At 37.5% G+C, this 16070-nt stretch overlaps 2 protein-coding genes across 3 annotated transcripts in view; one reads left to right on the forward strand and one right to left on the reverse strand.

Annotated features, from left to right (window-relative positions):
- Positions 1-2029: 2029 nt before the first annotated feature.
- Positions 2030-7428, forward strand: fam98b (family with sequence similarity 98 member B). Its single transcript, XM_015390567.1, has 8 exons — positions 2030-2242; positions 2409-2557; positions 3149-3277; positions 3351-3526; positions 4565-4645; positions 4715-4831; positions 4910-5077; positions 5176-7428. Exons 1-8 carry the CDS (start codon positions 2205-2207, stop codon positions 5452-5454), a joined length of 1137 nt encoding a protein of 378 aa, XP_015246053.1. The 5' UTR covers positions 2030-2204; the 3' UTR covers positions 5455-7428.
- Positions 7429-8676: 1248 nt separating this feature from the next.
- The window catches only part of ptpn21 (protein tyrosine phosphatase, non-receptor type 21), a 25342-nt gene continuing 17948 nt past the window's right edge, over positions 8677-16070 (reverse strand). For both annotated transcript variants that reach the window (XM_015390556.1, XM_015390548.1), the window contains 5 exons: positions 13583-13801; positions 12985-13113; positions 10088-10322; positions 9824-9981; positions 8677-9735 (listed from right to left, as the gene is read on the reverse strand). In XM_015390556.1, the coding sequence (XP_015246042.1) occupies positions 9607-9735; positions 9824-9981; positions 10088-10322; positions 12985-13113; positions 13583-13801 (870 nt within the window). In that variant the 3' untranslated portion in view covers positions 8677-9606. The remainder of the gene's footprint in view (positions 9736-9823; positions 9982-10087; positions 10323-12984; positions 13114-13582; positions 13802-16070) is intronic.

Consider the following 16070-nt stretch of genomic DNA (forward strand, 5'->3'; position numbering starts at 1 on the left):
CGTTGTATAAGCCTTCAGTTTTAACCACTTTGCTGCTAGTCTTTTATCCTCTTTCGATCTTGGAAATTGTGCATATCTTTGGGAATGCATCCAGGTGTACATTCTTGACATTGTGTAGATTTTTTAAAAAGAAAGAAGAAAGAAAAAAGCTATATAAACTCGTTTTCTCTTCAGTGTATTGTTTAAAGAAAAAAAAGATTGCTTTTCACAGCAGTGGGGTGGTTTTGATTTCGATTCTCCGATGCTTTGGTGCACTGATAATGTGTAAGCTTTTTTTTTTTCTTTTCTTTACAGCGCTTGGTGTAACATTTGTGATTAGTTCTAAATAGTGGAAGACATTTGTGTTTTTGTTTTTTTTTAAACTTGCAGTATAAATGGTACTACTCTTAACGATTCTATAAAACACTGCCTGTTTTTTTGTTTTTTTTTCCTTTCTCTTTCTGCATTTTTCCCAAACATTTGTGTTTCCTTTGAGTTTCCTTGTGCCATCAGCTTTCGCATCCTGACAACCTCAAAAAAAAAAGTGCCTCACGTCCATCTTAGTTTCCATCTTACGATTTAACATCACTCATCCCGGATTTAATTGGTTTCTACATGTCTAGGTATTATCATGGTTTGAGAATACCAAGTATCTGATGTATAATTTAGAGAACCAATAACTCATGTCATAGTTGTATTTTCTTTATACAGATGTAGCTTGTTACTTTTCATAAATATATAATGTAAATATGCATACATATGTTTGTAACTGTTTTTATGTTACATCATACACTTGTAATTTGACATATCAAATAACATTATCATAATAAAATGGTGAATTTTAATCTTTTTGTACTTTTTATTGCATATGTTTGTATTCTGACCTGGGGTCCGTTTCATAAAGCAGGTTTAACAAATTCAGATTCAAATCCGCAACTCTAAATAAATCTAGCCAAAGGTTGGGAATCTGAGTGTTCAGTTTCACAATGGCTGCTATCAATTAGTTCAATATATTTTAACTAGGTCCACTCAGAGTTAAACGCATGTGCAACAAGTATGAAAAGCCATTATCAGTGGAGCACCGATTTGACGAGTCACCATGACAACAGGCAACAGGAAGTGCCTATTTCACCCCATTTTAATGCAGAAATGCAAAAAAATAAAAAAGAATGTGTTTAATGAAAAGACAGAGAAACAGCACTGCAGCTAAAAAGGAGAGGAGGGTGGCGAAGTAGAACATTGTTGCTCGAGTTAATGCATACAGTTATATGAAGTTGGCTATGGCAGGCCGTTTTTACATTTATTAACGGCACTCCTCCCTGTTGTTCCATTTGTAGATCACTAAAATAAGATTTTTCCTGATCAAAATCACACTCCTACATCTAACTTCAATAATTTATTTTTTTAATGACATTTTTGTAGCAGAAACTGAATTTTAGAAAGAAAATAAAAATTATAATGGTAAGAATTAAGTTTTATACATCTAGAATTTTTTTTACACATTTTAAGTGTCCGTTCTGACATTTATACATGATTGAAAATGTATGTATATCTGTAAAATATTTTTTCATGATTAAAATAATACAAATGCTGACCAGTAATAATAGGAATTTGGAGATCTGAAATTAATTTCTAGACATTCATTTTGTTCTAGTTGTGGAAGTTGTCATTTTGTTTAAAATGGTCATATAGACACATAATAATCAAGACGAAACAGTAGAACATGTAGTGATGTAAGAAGTATGAAGAAAGAATTTGGTTAGAGATCTAAATAAGAAGAAATTTGATTTGATTTGATAGATATTCTGCAGAAAAAGTAAAAAAAAAAGTATCAATATTTATTTAGATGTTTAATATTAACAGGAATAATTAGGAGGATTTAGTATTGTAAAGTTATATTATAGATATATAGATAAAAAATAAAAAAAATACACGTATCTTTATGAACAGGGGCGTTCTGATCTACACTCCTCACCAGTTGGTGGCGGTAATGCACACAGAAAAGTTGTTTGCCATCCGCCATTAAACGCAGCAAAACAAGACAAGAAGAAGAATCCTGGTGGCGGAACCTTTTCTACCGTCCTTGTTTCACTCCGACACATGAAGCTTACGGAACGTATCGTGTGCACGGCGTTATGGTGGAAATGAATGGCTTCGAATCGTGTTGATGTTCACAAACAGGCGCCCCTAACTTCGCCATGTTTTAGTAAGGCGACAGATTAGAGATGGAGTGTGACATCTTGGACTCATTGGAGCAGCTCGGGTAAGTGAAACCCCTGTTAGCACGTAGGGTAAGCGGTCGGCTCAGGTCGGACACTCAATCGGTGGTACTGTTTGCACTGAGCGCTGCTGAAGTAACGGGCTACGGGGTGTACGTTTTAAAAAGTCTGACATGTGTCTGTGTTTTATTCCTGACGGTTGTCTGGCAGTTATGACGGTCCTCTGTTGGAGGAGAAGGCGCTGGTTGGAGCCGCAGAGGGAGGCCTTTCCTCACGGGAGTATGTGGACCTCTGTCGGTGGTTGACATCTAGACTGATGCTCCTGTGTGGTCTGGAGGAAAGCATTACATCTGGAGCAGGTGAACTATATAAACCTAAAAACTGTTTTTATAACCCTTCACTCTAATGTCCATTTGACCAATTTTAACTCATTCTAATGATGAATACACTTTGTAGTCTACATGCATAACATTTCCACTGCTTAGTAAAACATGGTGGTGGCAGCATCATGGTTTTGAGAACAAAATCCTGATAACCTGGCAATATTATAAAATCTCTGTTTGGAAGCACTAAAGTTACTCTAATGAAAGTGTTTTACTAAGGAATGTAGGAAAATGTCCACCTGTAGATATGCAAAGCTAGTAGAGACACACTTAGATAGGATGGGATTCAAGCCAAACTTGATTAATCAAAAAATTAACTCAAAGGTGCGAGAACACATATGTACTGAGACTTTTTACAGTTTTATTTATGGGTTAGTTTTAGGAGATGGTGATCCAAATTTCCCCTAAAGCTGTATGCTACAGCCTGTTGGTCGATCAAATAGATTCCTGCAATAATAAATGTATAAGTTTGTTGTCGTAACATGATAAAATGTAAAAGGCATGTGAATGAACTTTTTAAAGTATTTTTAATGAGTTTACAATTTTTTAAACCTTCCGACTCTTCAGATGACATGGACAGCCTGCGGGTGGAGATGAGTGGTTTGCTGAAGGAGCTGCAGTGTCCCTTTGAAGGAGCGGTTTCTGGTGTTCTCCGGGGAAGCACGCTGACTACAAAAGACCATCTGAAAATTATCTGTATGTAGCCACCTTCTTTGATGCACCCCGTGAGTGAACAAAGCAAATAAAATGGGTGTCTGTTTTTCTTTAGTGTTTTTGAGCTCTGAGCTTCAGGCGGCTATAATTGTGAGCGGCGGGCGAGGCTGTGATAATCACCAGGTTGAGAGTCTGGGTCAACAGGAGCTTTCAGCAATCTGCAAAACACTGAAGCTACTGGAGCCTGCAGGAAAAGGGGCAGCAGAGTTTTTTTCTCAACTACAAAACAAGGTGAGGCCAGTCAGATGGTTAATATGAGGGTCATCAGGACTTGCCTGGTGTTATGGGCTGTTTTTATTTCTTGTAAATCACTTTAGTTGAGATAAGGACTTTCATTTGGCTTATATTTGTATTTCTTTTAGCCGTTAAGCATTTGCACCAGTAGCCACCTAACCTGGCAGTTAACCAGATCGATGTGTGAAGAAGCGAGTTTTATCAATCTGGGATGGCTGCCATTCACTGTCTGTGAAAAAGAGGGAGGTTTAGTGCAATACTTTAAGCTGATTGGATAACATGCCAGCTAGTACCCGCCTTCCATAATACGCTTTCAGCCAATCGTAGCAGTGAAATGGACGTTTCCCATCCTTAAATGCACATAGTGCTTCTCCTTACTCCATTTTCAAAATGAGAAATTGTCGCTGTTTTACTAAAAACGAGTCAATTGCGTATCGGCAGGCGAGTCCTCCAGCGCAGCCATGTTTGTAATGCCATGGCGAGGCCCTTCTGACAGTCATCAATCCCACTAGCCCCGCCCATAAAAACACTGCTGGCATGTCCTTGATCCGACTTGCTGGTTGCTAGATGGACGTATTAGCAGGAGTCCTGTAAGATGGATTTTTTTGTAAGACTGAAAACTCAGATCCCACAACAATCCAGCTTGCAGCGTAAGGTTAATAGCCGCGCACTTGGACACATTATGTGGAGGAAAATAAATACCAATTTGACACTCCATCACAATAAACATCCCATTTTATCTTTTATTGACAAAGCTTCTTCTTTTTTTTTTTTTTCTAAGCTTTAGTTTTTCCATTTAGCTGAACATAAAACAGGCTAACTTTAGCGTTTTCTTTTTTTTTATATGACTTGTTGTTCTGTTGCTTCAGAGCCTGGATGACTTTTTAAGAACCTTTTTATCTATGGAAAGCTTTTCCTCCTTAAGACACAAAATATTCATGTGGAAGTTTAGGAGTTTCTTCTTTTTAAGAAGAAAAATGCAGTTTTTTTTTTTTGTTGCTGCGTATGCTGAATGTTTCAAAATGGTTATCTCAGGTGGAAAATTTGCTTCAAGATCTTCCTAATGGCTCCGTTGGAAAGCCAGTGCTGAAGAAGGCTCTCAGCAGTGACCAGTGGGTGAGGAAACGTGTTTCTGTGAGCTTGACATTCCAGAAGAGCTCAGTTTTCACTGAAGTGTCTCTGTAGGAGAAGCTGCACGACATCAACAAGGTTCTGTCGTCGGAGTACGAATGCCGCCGCCGGATGCTCATCAAGCGGCTGGACGTCACTGTCCAGTCCTTCGGCTGGTCGGACAGAGCCAAGGCAAGTTGTCAAACTTGTTTCCAAACCAAAGAGCGGAAAACACAAGCTTTGCTTCAAATTGAGCTTTTGTTTATCCAGGTGAAGGTGGACAGCATGGCCAGAGCCTACCAGCCCAAGAGGCACGCTTTGCAGCCTCAGCCCTCAGTGGACATGGCTGAGCTTCTGGCTGCAAGGGAGGACATCTGCAACGTGGTGAAGACCAGCAGCGGTTCTAGCCGGGAGAAGACTGTTTGTGCTGTCAACAAGGTGAAGGAAACTGATTAGCACTTCCACATGTAACAAATAAGGCTTTAACTTGATTAGCCTGCTATCAGAGACGATCATTGTTTCTGTTGTTTTCACAGGTGTTGATGGGAAGAGTACCGGATCGAGGTGGACGCCCCTCTGAGATAGAACCCCCGCCACCAGAGATGCCCCCCTGGCAGAAGAGGCAAGATGGAGGAGGAAGGGGAGGGCACAGTGGTGGAGGAGGGCAAGGAGGAGGCAGCTGGGGTCAAGGAGGCAGAGGAGGCGGGTGGGGAGGCGGTGGAGGTTGGAAGGGAGGCGGATGGAACCAAGGAGGACAAAACAGACATGGAGATTATGGAGGACATGGAGGGAAGAGAGGACGATACCAGTATTAACCTGTGCAGTCAAGCCTCATGTAGTTTTCTACACAAGATTATGTATAGAAACATTAATTTTCAGACTAGATGGACTCAATTTTGGATTAGAGGTTTGGACACTATGGCTGTGTCCGAACGTCGGTTCTAACCCCTACATCCCTCCATCACTATATAGACTATATAGTGGACATTATAGGGAACTCAGCTAACTGACCGTTTGGACATATGATCGCTGCTTTTTGCTCCTCATTGTTCACATGACTCCTCCTCCCTGCATGTTGTTGTTTCTGCTGTGACAACAAACCCCATAATGCTTTGCGAGGAAAGCGCTCCTCGCAAAGCAATCCAGGATAAATCTGCTCGTCTAGTGACAAAGGATGATCACTGCTTTTCAAGGTGCATTGTGGTAAATTTTGAATCCACTTCTTTTTCATCCACTAGACATTCGGACACTTATCTAAAATGGCGCAACCACTATATAGTTTCCTATATAGTGATTAGGGCGAATGTTCGGACACAGCCTATCAGTTCAATATGAGCTGAGCTCAATTTTTATCCACTGGAGGAAAACTCTCCTCTGATGGCAGATGAGGAAACCTTCCCTTCGCCTTGATTTTATGGTTTCATTTTTTTCAAACCGGAGTGTTCTTTATTAGCTTTTTATTTATGCTTTAAGGACAAATCTGTGGTCGTTACGAGATTCCTGATGAGAAACGGTGTGGAAGGTTGACTTTTAACAGCAGCAGGTTAAAAGTTTAGTGACTTGGTGCTTTAGAGATACACTTTTGTCCTTTTTCATGCTGCAAGACTAAGATGTTAATTGTTTTACTTTTAAGGAAAACCATTTGACAATTTAAACTGTGAGAGCCTGAGGTGTTATAGAACAAAATCAGTAGTGCTGGTTAAAAAGATGCAGAAACTCATCATAACCTAAGATTTATATAGGGTTAGGCTTTTAAAGATGCACATGAACCACAATTTATATATAAAAAAAAATAATAATAAACTTCTCATAATTAGTTGTAGAAGTTTGAATTTACTGCAGATTTTCTGTCCCGTAGTTCCATACAGGCCATGAATATGTTTTTACACCCCCTCTATTATTTGTTTATACATCTTGGCAATAAAATTCCATCCTTAAAGTTTTTATGACCATCAACAATCTTCTGCTGTAACTTTGTTTGAACATATCAGCCCTTTATTGGTAGACTCGATCATCAGATTTAACACATAGCAACACATTTTCAGCAGCTTTGCATTCTGGACTCCTTTAAAGCTTAATGTTAGCCAACTGTATCTCTGGATCAAAACAAAAAAAAAAAAAATCTGAAAATGAATGCATTTAATTAGTTAGGTAGTAGAAAAGTAGAAGTTTAAGAAAATCTTATTTGTGTGATGAACCAAACCTGTATTTTTGCAGCATGATGCAGCAGTGCTTGCAAGTTGGGGCTGTTAAACCTCACTTTGACCCCTCCAAACATATTTTGTCATTGTCACCCAAGAAAATAAGTCTCCTGATGTCTGGTGTTTCTTCAAGAGGTTGTCTATCTCTAGAAACTTCAGCTGAACTTTGTGTTTATTATAAACATTCCTCACTAGTTTTTGCAGTTTCTTCCACTAGATGGCAGGCTTGGGCCTTGGTAGATGGTTTTAACTAACTTAGTAGTCTTCCTGACAGGACATTTTGATTTTTTAATTAAAATCACTTTCAACTTTTGGGACTAAACATCTAGGAATTGTTTCTACAAGCCAGTAGTGACAAAAAGCATGTGGTTCATTTTAATTTGGTATTTTATGGGAGGAAAAAGTGTATTTCTTTTTTTTATTAAATAAGTAATCAAAAGCCTAAAAAAACATGAGGATGCAAACTTCTGACCTGCACTGTAAATACAGCCACTGCTGATATGTCATAGATGAATTAGACTGAAACCTGTAAGAACCATTAGTTTTACATCTGAAGCTTAAAAGCTGTGCATTAAGGGAATTTTCTTTTTTTTTTATTTCACATGACTGCTTTATGAATTTGTATTATTGTGAAGATGCTACAAAAAGTAGGCCTACATGTTGTAATAGGAACCCTCATAGTGGATTTAAATTAATAAAGGCCTCTTTTATTAATGATTCTTCAATGCATTATTACAACCGCATAAAATAAGGCTGAAAAAAAAATGGCTAAATACAAAAATTTTTTTTTTAATGCTTTCCTCAGTAACATTCAGTTAATAAACATTTTTACAATATTCAAGATTTACACCTGTACATGGAGAAACGTTTTTAAGTTGAGAAAACCTGTGTTTTTCTTCACGTATTAAAAATACTTGTCAACATCAACCAAGCCGTCTCAACAAGTTGGCACCATCATTAAAGGGGGAAAAAAAGTAGAGCTATTAACATTGTTTCTGAGCAGCCAAAATGCTGATTTCTTTTTGCTATCATTAGCAGTCAGCGTAATGTGGGAGGAGTCCTTTGTCGTCTGTGCTGGAAACAGACAGAACCTGACAGGCTGCTGCACAGGCTGATTTTTACAGGAACAAGAAAAATAAATCACCAATTTCATTCAAATCGCCTTTACAAAAACTTTATCACTTCAATAAATTACACTTAATTAGAAGCACGTCCATCACTTTCTGAAGCCGACACGCTCTGCGGTGCCCACTGTAGAGGCACTTTACAGCTTAGAAAGAATATCATTTATTTCAGTTACAGCAACACAAATCAACGGTAAGTCTTTAAATACAAAAAAAAAAAAATAAAAATTGCTTTAAACCCAAAAACCAGACTTTTTAAAAAATAAATATCCCCCCATCCCTCTTCTATATTTTTCAATCTGCTTTCATCCAGTGTTGCACAAAGACCAGTCCGTTTGTTGAACTTTTCAGATGCATTAGATGTTTTTTTTTGTTTGTTAATGAAAATAACTTTGGGAAACAACCTTAGCTTAAAACTAACCAACAGACAGAGAAGTCCCTCCTTTGTGCAACAGTACATCCGTACAGTGAAACCCAACCCCAAAAAATTCAAATCAAAAAATGAAACTCATACAGATTAATTCCACCGTGATATATTTGAAGTGATTTTTGATTACAGCTAAGAAAATTTCAGTTTGAACCAAAAGTTATATCACCTAAACCACTTGGGTTTTGTTTTTAATTACAAGAATGTTTGTAATGACCTACAGTCATGCCAAAGACTGCTGACTTTGGTGCACTCATCGCTGCAGACGCAAAGCTTTTGTTTTTCAATCAGAGTATTTTAAAAGAAATTTGACCAAAAAAGATGCAAAAGCAACAGTGATGAACATACACTGTATTGTTTGTCTGAAAAAGGCAAATCACATTTTGCATCTTATTTTGAAATCAAGCATCCAGATCTTTTTCAATTGATAGAACTTTGGTTTTGTCCAAACTACTGGTATCTGCATGTTTGGGCAGCAAATCACCCTGCAGGGAATTATGGGGTGAATGTTAAGAGGAAGAGGAGAAAGCTTAAGGCTGTTACCATAGCAACCTGGGCTTCCACAATACGTCGGAGCCACAGACTGATCCTCTCCACTGATAATCAATGCTTAAGGACCTGACTGCATAAAATCTAAAGTAGGTGGGAATTGTTTTTTTTTGTACGCCAACTTTTGTTGCCGTTAGGTAATATTAAAATTTTCAAAGGAACTGAATTTTATTTGACCTGTTGGCTAATAAATATTTGAAATGTATCACTGTGAAATATTTCCATTTAGAGTTTCATTTTTAGAGTCAAATTAAATAGATAATATTTTTAGAGACTTTTTTTATTATTATTCAGACGCATCCATTTGTAATTAATCCTTCATCAAATAAACATGACCGTTTCAGTGACATGTACAATAGAACGTTTGTCCTCTGTAGCTTAGTATTGCTTCATCATGTACTTACATGGTACTATCAAAGTGCTGGGCTTTATTAAACAATGTGTATGTAAAAAAATAATCTCTTCAGGTAATACTGTTAAGAGGCAGGTCACAGTCTTAATTTCTTCATGTGGCGTTTTCGTCTCCTAAATTGTCATTTCACTTCTTAGAATAAAACCTATTTAATACTTGGCAAAAATAGGGTCCAGGTTTTGGTATCCACACTTTAACAGCTAGGAGCAGTTTTCCATAAAACCTCTCTGCAGAATTCCGCGATGGGTCGCCCATCAGATGAGCCGGGAATTGCGGAGGTACTCGATGAGGACCTTGTAGACGAAAGTATACTGCGACAGTGTCTGAACCATCAGCATCCTCTGATCACGCAGCAGCCTCAGGACTTCTGGGACTGTCAGCACCTGAAAAACACACATTTTTTAGTGGTACATAAAGACCAAAAAAAACAAAAAAAAGATAGCTGGTTTCCCTTCTTCTCAGTCATGTTACCTCATTGTGCTCCAGACAAGCTATCATGATCTCAGAAAGGATGACAACCCCTGAACGACCCACTCCTGCACTGCAGTGGACCAGCACTGGGTTGGTGTTCTTTGGGTCACTGATGGCGTTTGTATGTCTCCTCACAGACTGAATCTCCTCTAGGTACGCTGGAGATGTATTCAGACAAAGCAACGGTTAGAAATATTTGATTGAATTCTTTTAAGTAAATCACACATAGGATGTGACTATAGTTGACAGACTTGTTCCACTCACTGAGGAAGCCTTTAAAGTCCTCTGGACAGCCATGGTCAGGCCAGTCTGTGTACTGAAGGTGCCAGACCGTCCTCTCTTGTTCTTTCACCAGGTTTTTGATCTTCAGCCCTGTGGTGGCATAGCAGCCCGATTCTGTTCGGAAGCGCGTGGTTATCCTGAACCGTCCGTAGGTCACCGTGTTGTGACGGGAGCCGAGTCTCGGCCAGTAACGGAAACTCTTTTCTCGGCCGCTTTCCTGCAGGAAAAACTTTCATGTGAAAAACGTTTTTTTCCACCCACATGCCCTTCAGGAATGGGCTTTAAAGTTTTTTAATACAACTTTCAAAATGATTCAAAATAAGGATCAATATTATAATCCTGTGTCAACATGACTGGGAGTGGGGCCACTGTCCTTTACGTCATTTACATCACATTCAATTTTTAAGGGAACATTCGACTTAAAGGTATAGAGGATGACCTTTTATTTCCGGGTTGATCATCTAAAGAATTGGTCCTCCTAATTGTCAATCATTCCGGTGATATGTTTACATAAGGCCATCCTACATGCCTTACGTAAACAGTTAGCTATATTTTGTGCTCATGCGCACTTTCAGTTATACATTTGTGGTGAGCTACGGTTTCAGTCATCGAAGCTCGACTTTCTCACTGTGGTTCTTTGAAAATGGCCGAGGGTCGTAAGAGAAAAAGTGTCTATGCAGTGTATAAGAAAAGAAAGGCCTCAGAAGAGGCAGATATATCCCAGAATGCTTTGCACGGAGAGCTCTCCTCACAATGCATTATGGGGTTTGCTGTCACAGCGGGCCACTGTCGCCATAAGCTGCCACTACCCGACATGGCGACTATACAAAGATGGCGCATGCACTACACAGTAGAGGAGGAGTTACGTGAAAAACTGAGCAAAAAGTAGTGATCATCTGTCAGTTAACTGAGTTCTCTATAAAGTCCACTATATAGTCCCCGCTCAATATAGTGATCGAGGGATTTAGCGGTTAGGGCGGACGTTCGGGCAGAGTTAGCTTTTATGAGCTAACAGCAACTTTTAAAAAGAGCGTGCAAAAGGAGAAATGGGTTCGTTTATGGTCTCGCACGCTCATTTTTTTTTTTTTTTTTNAGAAAAGAAAGGCCTCAGAAGAGGCAGATATATCCCAGAATGCTTTGCGCGGAGAGGTCTCCTCACAATGCATTATGGGGTTTGCTGTCACAGCGGGCCACTGTCGCCATAAGCTGCCACTACCCGACACGGCGACTATTAACAAAGATGGCGCATGCACCACACAGTAGAGGAGGAGTTACGTGAAAAACTGAGCAAAAAGTAGTGATCATCTGTCAGTTAACCGAGTTCTCTATAAAGTCCACTATATAGTCCCCGCTCAATATAGTGATTGAGGGATTTAGCGGTTAGGGCGGACGTTCGGGCACAGTTAGCTTTTATGAGCTAACAGCAACTTTTAAAAAGAGCGTGCAAAAGGAGAAATGGGCTCGTTTATGGTCTCGCACGCTCATTTTTTTTTTTTTTTTTAAAGGAGAGGGCGGGTCTTTTAAAAAACTTCCACTGATTCAACCCTGGATTACAAAGCAGGATATGAATAAAAACATCAACATAACCTTTAACTTATCTGTTTGTTTTCATTCTTTCTGAAACTTCCTCACTTAAAAAATTTCCTGCCAGTTATTTATTCACACAACCTTTGTCACCAAATATTTACATCCACTGTAGGTGTTTCTGCTATTTTTAAGGTTGCATTTCATCATATAAAACATTTATATATGTAATTTGGGTTCAAGCAATATATTCATGAAAGTTTATATTTTTAGTTTATTAATATTTACAGCGTTTCTAATCACTTTGTGCTGCTAATTTTGCTAATCCTCACCTCTACAGTTATATGACAAATTCTTTAATTTTACGTATAATATTTGAGCTTTTGTTTATATATTTATAGAAGTTATATTTAAATCTGTTTGATGATCTGAAACAAAAATATCTTAGGTGTGACAAATGGCCCCTTCCAGATCTTTGACAGAATTCTTTATGCCACTGTACTTCAGATTTGAAAATACAACGTTATGTAAATAATTCAATCTATTAAGTTTTCTGACTTTCTGATCAAACTTTTTCTGTTTTAGGTCAGTTAGGATTAGGACAAACATATTTGCTTAATGCTTCAGTAATGCTTAAGTTATATTTAAAATACATGTCTTAGCCTTTGGTTTACATATGAAGTCATTCAAAAAAAAAAAGTTATTTTGTGCCTCTAATTAAATTTGTGTTTTTGTTCCAAATATGAAAAAAAATAGTTCAGCACTCATTTATTTTATTTACCCCTCTGTTTAATAAAAAAGGTCTCAATAAAAAGTATTGTTAAAGCGTAGTAGAGATAAATTCCTAACAATACCCATCCTTCCAAAGACACATGTTGCCATTTCGGGTACCCTCAGGTTACATTAAAGAATAAACCTGACTCATTCTCTTCCTGTTATCTCAGTTGTTTCTCTAGATTACTTTCCAAGTTGTCAGACCAGGAAGCAACTTGTATAAAGAGCAACCTGAACATACATTCACAGGTGTGCCTCTATTTACCCGAAATGAGGAGAAGCTTAAAGCCATGATCAATTACATAACTACTTAACTTTACTTTTACTACTTTACTTAACTCATGCCAATAAACGGAAAATGCATCTCTTATCATTTTGACTTTTATGAAAAAGATATTATCCGAAAACATTTTTAAGATGCATAAAAAAAAGGAAAACATTTGCCTAATTTCAAGTCAAATAGTTAATAAATTAATAATTTGATCTGACATATTAGTATTATCATAATTTTTTTCTATGGTTTTAGTATCTGACCCTAATAAATTAAATTAAACTGCATTTAAAAACGAAAACGAACCCACCTCTTCGGCCGTGACCATGGCAATGATGGCAACACCTTCCTCCCACACCATCTGCCAAAAGTCTGAACATGTGTGTGACAGGGGACCCTGTGCAGCTATGTAACTCCACTCCTGTCCAGCTAATGTTACCTGATAAGACCACAGATGAGGGTAGGAGGTCAGAGAAAGTGACAAAAATACAAATAAACAAGGAAAGGCAGCAGTTTTATGTAGGGCTGTGTGAAAAATTCTCAATTTTTCAATTCTGAATGGGTTCTTATGCATTCCATATAACCAAGGATCTTTTAAAATGCATTTCCACTGTCCTTACAACCGCCATTAACTATTACTTTAATAATATTCTGCTGAATGTTAATAAAATATTAGTATCATTATAATGCATAACTAAATAATCATTTATTCAGGTAACAGCTAAAAACATGTTTATAAAACCACTAATCCAATTTAGGACTGGATAACATTTAAAATTGATTCTTAAAATGTGAATTCAGAGGATGAATTCACATTTGAAGTCCTTATTTAACTTATTTGTTGCATCTCCATGTCAGCTTTTGTTTCCATCATAAGCTCACAGGTCTGTAAAGTTCTGTATTCTTACCTTAACGTGTGACGCATTGATGTAGCCCGTGTTGTTTTCTTTAGTGGGAACCAGCTCCACTCTCGTATTGTCGTAAGGCAGGACATCGATGAAGCGGTTTTTATCCCTGTTTTCTGGAAGCTGGGCGATGGTGCACTCCCCACCTGGAAGACGCTTTGGGACGCTGTCGAACTCTTTCAATAGCTCCCCCATTTCCACATGCTGCTCCAGCAATTTACACTAAAATTTACAAAGAGAATAAATACAGACAGTGATTTATTGCTTGCAGAAGGATATATTCTAAGTAATGATTACTGTAACTTTAACATTTTTGGTAGCTAAATTAGTCTTTTTTTCCCCTTTTAGCAGTCACAAAAAGTCACTTCTAAGAAACATGACTTTTCATAAGGGGCTGTATCTAAGCGTATCTGTATCTAAATTGAGTTGAAGGAAAGACTTTGACCGAAAAAGATGCAGAAACCAAATACAAACTGCATTTTTGTTGGGACTGTATTATAAGTAAATTTAAGAGTTAGGCGAGTTTCATGTGGACTGCATCAGGATTAACCGTTTTAAGAGTCTCCACAGGCAGATTTATCCAGGACTTAAACACTGTTTAAGCAGCTGCAAGCTCAGCATTGTCAATCTTTGCAGTGTTGTTTCTCTTCTCTGATTATAATAAAATATCACAACAGTACAGAAGAAGAAAATTAAATACTGGGATGCTTTGGAGGACATTTTCAGACGAATATCTGAAGAACCGATGGCTCTTTGATACTGAAGATGAGGAAATTATTCATGAAGAGCAGCTCTGTGATTAAGTTTCTCTTTCCATTTGCAGTTTACATAACTGGCCTGTTATTTCAAAAATAGGGCACATAAATATAGTAGGAAATAATTCTGATCAGATAATGAAAAAGTATAATAAATCCTGTTTGTCTCCATGCGTCTTTAGAGGCTGATAATTCAGAGTTTTGATACTGATGTCCAAGATGAGAAAATGATCCATAGACTTGTTGTTTCAATATGTGCTGCTGTTTCTTACTGTTAGACCAGAACAAAATATATACTTTTATTTTTCAGGTTGAAAAAAGACTGAAAAAAAACCCCTAACAGCTTGCATTTTGTCACGGTAGATCAGGAAGTGCTCCACAGAGACCCAGTGTCTGAACAAAATCTGCTATAAAGTTTATGTTTCAGCTCATCTACATTAAATGTCTTTAATAATGCTGATCTAGTAAGAAAAACGTTCCAATTTGTCCCGTTTCCCACAGCCTCTTTACAACAGTTATGATTCTCACGCAGATGATCCGCAGAGATTCTTTATGAATGTGTTCCACCATAATCTTTTATTTTTAGATTTTTTACAACACGTCTGCTATTTCGAAAATTGGACGCATAGATAAGAGTAGGAAATAATGCTAATCCAGTAATATATTTAAAAAAAAAATCTTTACAATGACTCCGGTTTCCACCCACCCTCTCCTCATTGTAACTACAGAATGTGGAACTGATTCAGACAACTTTATAAAGCTTTTATATATTATCCACACAGCAACATTTTATATATAAACTTTTTTCTGGCTATTTCTGTTGTATAGTTGGACATAAGTATCTTCTAATCTGATGGGGAAAAAAATTTAATAAAACACAGTGAAATCTTATGAATAAACTATTTACATGCAGGAGTGGTACCGCCTTTAAAATCAGCACTTTAATAAGACCAGATCCAGATTGTATTAGGAAAAAAAAATCCATTTGGACACACTTGGCAGATCGGTGCCAAAACCACACACCCACCTGCCACACTGTCAACTAAAACTTTGTGGAACGAATATGCTTCAATCGATTCAGTCCAAATTTGCTGCAATCATTTGTAAGATGAGTTTCTATAAATCTCCCAAAGTCCAAATCCAGGACTGTTGGGTTAATTGGCTTCTCTAAAGTCTCCTTAGGTGTGAATGTGTGCAAGAATGGTTTTGTCCTGTTTTTCTCAGTGTTGCCCTGCGATGGACTGGTGACCTCTCGCCCGTAGACAGCGGGAGATAGGCACCAGCACCCCTAACAACCCCACCTTGGATAAAGTGTGACAGAAAACGGATGGATGGGTTCTATATATTCTGAGGCTTCATCCAGAGTTTAAAAGGGGTTTCTATGATGTGGTTCCAATTGAAAAATATTCTGTAATGACTTTGCATTATACAAACTTGTTTTTTTTTTTTTTGTTTTTTTTTACATTTCTACCATTCAAGTTTCAGGCAGAAATTGCTACTAAAACCCTCTGAGCTTAAGGGGTTAATCCTTAACTGGAGTATGCCCTTATCTGACAGAGCAACCCACTTACAGCAGTAATTATACCAACATTTTAATAAATAAATTTGGCATTTAACATAAAAATAAAAACATTTTCGAAAAATTTTAATTTCACCTTTAACGCTTTAATTCTGTAAAGATATTAATGATTAATAATTTCATCAGACATATATATATATATATATATATATATATA

Source organism: Cyprinodon variegatus, unplaced genomic scaffold (genome assembly GCF_000732505.1).
Source record: "Cyprinodon variegatus isolate N-32 unplaced genomic scaffold, C_variegatus-1.0 Scaffold21, whole genome shotgun sequence".
Classification (NCBI taxonomy): Eukaryota; Metazoa; Chordata; class Actinopteri; order Cyprinodontiformes; family Cyprinodontidae; genus Cyprinodon; species Cyprinodon variegatus.